Below are 8,000 nucleotides of genomic sequence, written 5' to 3'. Positions count from 1 at the left end.
TGGAGGATTGAATTTGATATTCACCATAACACATTTTTAATCTTAAAAAAGAGTACAATTTTAAGTGCGGTTAACTTCTCAATTAAGAATTACTTTTAGGTAAATGTTAATAAATGATTTTAGGATGTTGATTAAAAAATTTAAAATAAAAATATATTTATTGAGAGGTAAAAAATTAGATTACTCATGATTTTTTTTAGGTTCTCTTATAATTTACACAATACATATTTTTCTTTTTATTTGCTTAACTAACAAGACCCTTAATCTTATAATCCGTCTAAAGAATTAACATATCTCACAATTCTATAAAAAATAAAAATCTTATTTACGATGGTTAAAAAATGGAAAATATTTGAAAGAAAATATTTTTAATTCAGATTAATCTAATTCAGTGACCAATATGACCATTCAAAGAAACACAGAAACAAATGGAAACATTATATATAGTACTACTCTTAAGCATTAGTTCTGACTAGTGACTTCAGAGAACCGATATATACTGAATTTTTTTATTCTTATCCAATCTTAGGGATCCATAACTGCACCAAATGTCACCTAAACCAATATTAGGTTAGAAGATGCTATAACGCCTGCCCATATATCTTCATTAATCAGTTGAACCAATGTTGCTAACATAAAAATAAAAATCCACACAACTCACTCTCACGCATTTTCTACTATGGCATGAAGTATATAGAATATTAGAATACCCCGTTAACTAGGAAGAGCTTACGATGTCAATGAAGACCGCACGGTATTTGCACCAATTCGCTAGGGGTTGAATACTTGAACCAATTATATACGAACTAATTAATTTACAGCGAATGTATAGTTTATCTCAATAAACTTTTTTTATTAGCTTTATCTCAATAAACTATAGACTTGACTTTACACAAGCTACATGATATTTAAAGAAGTGGATACTTTTCATTAATAAAAGTAGAATAACTTAGTTCATTCTCTTAGTAATGAGAAAATTAGGGATGATTTAGCTTTTTATTTTCTATTTCTATCTTTTAATTATAAAAATATCATTATTATTATTATTATTTATTTTTAAAAGTTTGTGTGTAGAAATTAATTAAATCAAGATCAATTCAATGTGTAAGAGTGTAAGTTCGCACGAAGAGTGTACGCCATTGTTGAGCTACTTAAACCTTAAAAACAACTGATAATATATGTGGCTAGCTTGTTGGACCAGAAAACTTTATGCATCACCAGTTCGAAGATAGGATGAAATATGAATAACAAAATTAGGTGAGCAGAAAAATAAAAAAAAAAATAGCATCAAACTATAACATTTGATAAAGGTTGAAGGAACAGAAGGACTGAAGGAGATAACAAAGAAAGGAGAGAACAAAGTGACAAACAGAACTGTGGTTTGGTATGCGTGGGACTGGTACTTACCTCCCGGTCACAGCAATTAATTTGTGGAAATTCTGCTAAGAATTCAGACCTAAACTAAAGTAGCCACGTAGTGGTCATCATGATCATAATCATCCCCTTCGTGATTAAAGCAATAATAAATTTATTAAAACTTTTTAAAAATATTGGAGAGGATTAAGGATTTTGAAAATTGATTTGAACTAAATAGTAGTAATGAAATTTCTTTTATTGTTAATTTGAATCGTGATAACATTATATATTCCTCATGCAGCAATTTTAATCAATGATTAGCGTTTGTTAGTAAATGGATTCCAACCAATCGATACGGGGCCTTTATGTGGATGCCATTTGATTTGACTCTAAAATAACAAATCTGCCGCGTCCAAACATGCTGGTGTAAATTGTGTTGAGATAGGTTGTGAAAAATTAAAATTTAAAAATCACCGTCTGCCTACCTGTTTAATCTAATTTAGGTAAAACTTAGGAAAATTTTTTACGTACAAATATTTATTATAGTAAAATCAAAGATTTATATCTATACTTGTTTGGTGCAGGAAAAAGTTAATAAAAAGAATCAACCTACAGTATATGTAAAATCTTAAAGCCTTACACCTACCACCTACTGTCACTTAGTACAGGTAAAATTAAAAAAAAGAAATATATATATATATATATATATATATATATATATATATATATATATATATATATAAAAGTGTTTTTATCTACAATTTTTTATGACAAAGACTTGAATAAACGTAGCTTGGCACTATAACGACCTCGTTACAGCATGAACCTAAACCCATTACTCCCCTAAACCCCCCGAGTCCCAAAGATCTCAGAGTACGCAGCACCACCGCCACCGGAATCTGTTAGTTGATCGCCGATAACTCTTCAAAGCCTTCGTCCCTCTCTATTGCGCTGCTATATCATTATATCCACAAGCCTTTGACTTTGACGCGAATGAGAAGGTTCACGTGATTCACGCCGGTAAGTGGAGGAACCAAAATCCCAAAACCATTCATAACCGTTGTTCCGTTTTCACACTATCGATTCTTCCAATGCAGTATCAGCGCCATTTGCTTTCGTCTGTGACCTTAGAATCGCTTGTGGATAAAGGAGAATCAACATTCAGCAAAGTCTCGTCGTCTCGCCAATCGTTTTTGCTCGCTCGAGGCACGTTCTGAATTTCTCTTGTTTTTTCTTAATTAATAGTTATGGTTTTCATTTTCTGATTTTTTTTTTTTTTTTGCGGAATGAAATGTTTTATTACCAGCTTTGGTCAATTGTGGTTTCGTCACGAAAACCGAGGAGTCTCTGATTCCGAGAGTACCGTTAAGATATCGTTATTTGAGGGTTTCGTGCTTGTATGTGAGGGGATTTGAAGAATTCGAAGGCTTCGTGTCTGTATATATAGGGAAGGGATTAAAACAGGTATTGCTTCTCATCTTCATTCTTTGTTTAGTCTCTTCTGTTGTATTTCAATAGAATTTGTTTTGAGTAGGTGATTCATACCTCCTTGCTGGTGTTGATGATCTGTGTGAAGGAAGATGATGTAAAATTGTTTAGTATTTTAATTTTAATATCAAACCATTAAGATTAAAATATTTTTACCTTTCTCAAAAATAGTAAAAGAAATTTAAAAAATGAGGGATAAATTTACTCAATAGTATCTCTAATGTCTAACATATTATTCCTATAAATAATTAAAGAAAATATTACACGATAAATGAAATAATGTCCCTCCTCCGATTTTTTTTTATAAATACACGGAGCAAACGTCCAACAACCAGAAATAATGACCCTCCTCCGGTTAGAGAAAACTAGAAGTGTCTTTTCGCAATTTCACTCTCATGTAAGCAACTTAAAAGCTTCATTATGATCACCTCAATCTATACTATGAGAACTTCTTCCTTTATATAAATAGCTAACCATACACCACCTTATGCTCGTCCTTAACTACAAATTTATTATTAGATAAAAAAATATAAATTTTGGTGAATTAATTTTCTATTTAATGATACTCTTAATTTTTAATAAATTTTAGCTTATAAAAGAAACAACGTTAGAAGATTGATGCTAACCTATTTTTCTTTTTTGATTACTTTGATGCTAACCTATTGATTATAGATATATTGATGATACCATATATACACGAGTATAATATAATTTATGAATATTGGGGTGGGGGAATGAGAAGATGACAAATGTTGGAATTCTCAAGAGAAGCAAACACCTACGTTTAAGCTCCAAAAACAACAAACAGATGGAAGACTCTAGAGTTGCCACGATGCGATTAACAATTAGCATATTCAGATTCTCAGAAAACGATAACTGATTGTGTGCCTCACACTTTGAATTTTCACGTCGCAAATTCAAAGCCTCAAGCTAGTCCCCCAAGCCAACTCAAATATCAGCCCCTTCTACTGCTAGACACTGGCCCATTTAACATGATATGAATATGATGACCGTTAAAGATTCTACTGTATTACACGTCTCTCCTATCTATCTCATTTGATTGGCGTTTTTCTTAAAAACCGACTTTCCCTTCTCCAAACTTATATGAAAATCAAACAAAATATGTGATATGACTCATAATTTATATATTAAAAAATGTTTATTATATGTTTTATAAGTTTTATATTCCTATATTATGAATTTTATAAGTTTTAATTATAACATAATTTATATATTAAAAAATGTTCATTATTTCCTTATCTCATTATAATTATCACTTTTAAGTTATTTTACACTGAAAAAATTAATAAGTTGTTTTACACAGAATTTTTGTTTTTAAAATTAATCTTATTAGTATTTATTTTTAGTCTTTGTTATTTCAAGAAAAAAATAATTAATGTTACGTTTAAAAATTAAAATAATAATTATTTAAAAAAAATTCTCACACAAAAATGAGACGAGACAGAGTAAATATATATTTTAATTATCTCCAAGCCTGCACGTCTTTATGAATCAAATTAAAACTTATTTATGAATCTGATAAAGTCACTTAAATTTTAGTTGAAACTAATTAATTAATATAAGTAAATAAATGCAAGGAGAATATTGTGATTTTGGCGAAGGCCACACTCTTTTCATTTTACAACGTCGTCAACGCTTAGGAGTTAGGACAATGAATTTCTCAAACCTCAGCTGTCGTTATAAAATCCAGCACTTCCCTTCTCAGTTTCGTTCGGTTCTGTTCTATTCTCTGAACAATGGCGTCTCTCTCTCACCTCAACAAACTCCTCTGCATGCCCCCGCTCAACTCTTCACCCTCTATTTCGCCACCACGCAGCAGCGTCGGAATTTGGACCAAACCTGTCGGAAGGCCGAGGCTACTGGTGCGTGTCCGAGCGGTCACGAGCGACGACGAGTGGGGGCCGGAGAAGGAGGAGGCGTACGGCGGCGGCGTAGCGGTGGAGGAGAAACCGACGAAGTCGGAGACGGAGACGGAGAAGCTGAAGAAGGCCTTGGTGGATTCGTTTTATGGCACCGATCGTGGACTGAAAGCAACGAGCGAAACGAGAGCGGAGATCGTTGAACTCATCACACAGCTCGAGGCCAAGAACCCTAACCCTGTTCCCACCGACGCCTTGACTCTTCTCAACGGAAAATGGATTCTCGCGTAAGCTACCTTCTTCCACCAATTGCTGAAAATCGCTTTTTTAACTTGCTTCTTTTCTTTATTTCTTTCTTTCTATGCGCTTTCTTAATTCCAATTAAATTGCATGGGCTTTTATTGAATAGAATTTTAGAAGGTTTCTACTTTCTTCTATGGCTTTTGTTCAATTGGATATTTTTTTGTGACACCTTCTTTTAGCTCTTCAATTAGATGCTCGTGCGAATGGAAGTGAATATCCCTGCACCTAATTTTAATGAAATGTTTAGTTTTCTTTTCTCAATACATCTATTACGTAACTTAATATATAATTTTTAGTTTGTTAAATACCTTCAAGGTTCGTCCAAGTATAGCGATTTTTTTTTTTTTTTTAGTTCTTGTATTTCTTTTAGTTTTTAATCCTTGCAATGTTACTTGTTTTAATTTCTGTTGTGAATCTGCCATTAGCAACATGTTTTATGTCCATGCAAATATAACAGATTAACAGAATATGTAAATTGTAACTTTTTTTGTTTTTAGTCTGTGTCATATGTTCCAGCAAAATATAATAATTTTTTGTTTTTAGTTTTTACATTACAGTGGATATTAAAACAAGTGATGTAAACATTACAGGGATCAACAAGTAAAACACAAACTAAAAACGAAAACCTTAAAACGTAAAACATAAACATATTTAAGCCTGTTTAGTTTTCTTGCATGGTTTGTGTTCTTTCCCCTGCAATATGTGTAGATGCAGGGTAGAGATTGTGAAGTTTTTAACTGAAAGTTACCAACTCATGGGTGGATTTGAGGTTCCGCAGGTATACATCCTTTGCAGGTTTATTCCCATTGTTGTCAAGTGGAACACTACCATTGGTCAAGGTAGAGGAAATATCCCAGATTATTGACTCGCTGAATTTTACCGTCCAAAACTCTGTTCAGTTCGCTGGTCCTTTGGCCACCACCTCAATTAGTACTAATGCCAAATTTGATGTTCGAAGTCCAAAACGTGTGCAGGTTTGTTTGTACTAAATTGAATTTTGACTATCATATGATATTAGTTTACCATCTTGATTTAGACTATGAGGAGTCTTAGCAAGAGATTCTCTAGCATATTCTTTCTAACACCCTTTTATTGATTGAAAATTATTGAAAACTACAAAAAGTAGGGGAGAGAGAGTCATTAAATGAGTTGTTGGATCCATCTAATTTGTAATTTTCAATAAATTTCAATCAATAATAAAAGATGTGTTCAAAAGAATGTGTTGTTAACATTTATCTTTAGACTATCGTAATAGTTTAATATCTTGATTTAGCTCCACAAGTGACATTTTGTCATCTTGCATGTTGTTTAGATAAAGTTTGAGGAAGGCATAATTGGCACTCCACAGCTTACGGACTCATTAGAGATACCGGAAAATGTGGAATTTCTGGGTCAAAAGATTGACCTTACACTTTTCAAAGGCATCCTTACCTCTGTCCAAGACACAGCCACATCGGTAGTGAAAACAATTTCAAGTAGGCCTCCCTTGAAGATCCCAATTTCCAACAGCAATGCTCAGTCCTGGTTACTCACCACATACCTCGACGAAGAATTGCGTATCTCAAGGGGCGATGGTGGCAGTGTGTTTGTTCTTATCAAAGAAGGAAGCTCTCTTTTGACAAGATAAACAAAACAAACTAGTTTACTTTGGTGGTCAATATCAGGCTTATGTTTATAAATAAGTAAAGGGTCTGAATTTTATACAATGATTTTGAAGATACATGTGTAGAACAGTTTGTTAATGCTGTGTTGCGAATTGTTGGTTGGTTGTTAATGTGATGGTTTATGAGCAGAATCGAAAGGCATCAACCAACTTCAAGTAACATCATAAAATGTTTTCTGTGTTTGACTATTTTCTCAGGATCGGAAGTGGTACAACCAGTATGCTTTTGTTGGGAACAGAGTGAGATTCTTGTTAATCTATACTCTTCCTCACCAGATTGGCACTCAATTTATACTTAAATTTCAATATTGGGGTAGCTAATTAAAATGGAAATAAATATTTGAGGGAATAAACATTTGTATTCTTTCTCAGAATAGATATTGAAGTAAAAATGTAGTTGTGAAAGTATGGCTAAATCCATCTTGCTCATATCAGTCACATGTTCAATCCCATGTTTTTTTTTTCTGGGCCAAACCAGTTTTTGTTCTGCCAAAAATAAAGAGATACACAACTAATCTGTTTTCGACCTCGCTGGATTCAAGACAGAGATGGGAGTTGCTATTGGCATTACCCACGTGGAGGTCTTTTAGCATTATTCCGAAAAGTCATTTTGACAAAAACACAATAAAATTATTTGCAATGAAATCTTTCATTGTGTATATTTTAGGGGTGAAAAAGATTGCACAATGAAATCCCGTCATGTTATTTGGGGGTGGGAGTAATTGTCCAATGGAAACATGATTTTGTTTTATAATTTTTTTCATCCTCAAATGATACACAATGAAAGTATGTTTTCATTGTATTTTATGTTGAAAAATATAATAAAATTATATTTTTGTTGTGTATTTTTTTTTGTTTTGTAAAAAAGTACAACGAAAATATAATTTTATTGTATTCCTCAATCCAAAACATAATAAAAACATATTTTCGTTGTATAAAAAAATGAAAAATAAAATTTACCACACTTGTTTGACGAAGAAATGAAGGAGAAATGAGAGGGAGAGTTGAAGGGAGAAGGGAGTTGGGCAGATGGGGAAGGAAGGGAGAAGGGTTGGGGTGTAGGAGGAAGGGAGAATGATAACATGGAGAATTTACTATGACTAGTAATACCAATAACAAATTTGGCGGTGACAATAGCAATGCCCTAAAGAGATACACAACAATCCCAAAATGTGGCTAAATTGAATTTAAATAACCCAAAGTCATGTTCCACATCCTCCTCTCCATTTTTTACATGATTAGTTGTCATAATCGAGTTAGCTGTATTGGTGGAGATAGGTCCCTGTTATATAGTTGGGTTTAAGTGTTTA

General features: G+C 32.8%; 1 protein-coding gene across 1 annotated transcript; it reads left to right on the top strand.

Moving 5' to 3' along the window:
- Window positions 1-4,449: 4,449 nt before the first annotated feature.
- LOC100806895 (plastid-lipid-associated protein, chloroplastic) lies at window positions 4,450-6,822 on the top strand. The gene is made up of 3 exons (XM_003546121.5): window positions 4,450-5,011; window positions 5,806-6,001; window positions 6,340-6,822. Exons 1-3 carry the CDS (start codon window positions 4,602-4,604, stop codon window positions 6,652-6,654), a joined length of 921 nt encoding a protein of 306 aa, XP_003546169.1. The 5' UTR covers window positions 4,450-4,601; the 3' UTR covers window positions 6,655-6,822.
- Window positions 6,823-8,000: the final 1,178 nt, after the last annotated feature.

Source organism: Glycine max, chromosome 15 (assembly GCF_000004515.6).
Source record: "Glycine max cultivar Williams 82 chromosome 15, Glycine_max_v4.0, whole genome shotgun sequence".
Lineage (NCBI taxonomy): Eukaryota > Viridiplantae > Streptophyta > Magnoliopsida > Fabales > Fabaceae > Glycine > Glycine max.
This window is presented reverse-complemented; position numbering and strand designations above follow the sequence as displayed.

What these genes read in the sequence shown, in the direction of transcription:
- LOC100806895 (XM_003546121.5), top strand. Translation starts at nt 4,602, where the DNA reads ATGGCGTCTCTCTCTCACCTCAACAAACTCCTCTGCATGCCCCCGCTC. An exon ending in AACGGAAAATGGATTCTCGC is followed by an intron (nt 5,012 to 5,805) that starts GTAAGCTACCTT and finishes GAGGTTCCGCAG; the next exon opens with GTATACATCCTTTGCAGGTT. An exon ending in GAAGTCCAAAACGTGTGCAG is followed by an intron (nt 6,002 to 6,339) that starts GTTTGTTTGTAC and finishes CATGTTGTTTAG; the next exon opens with ATAAAGTTTGAGGAAGGCAT.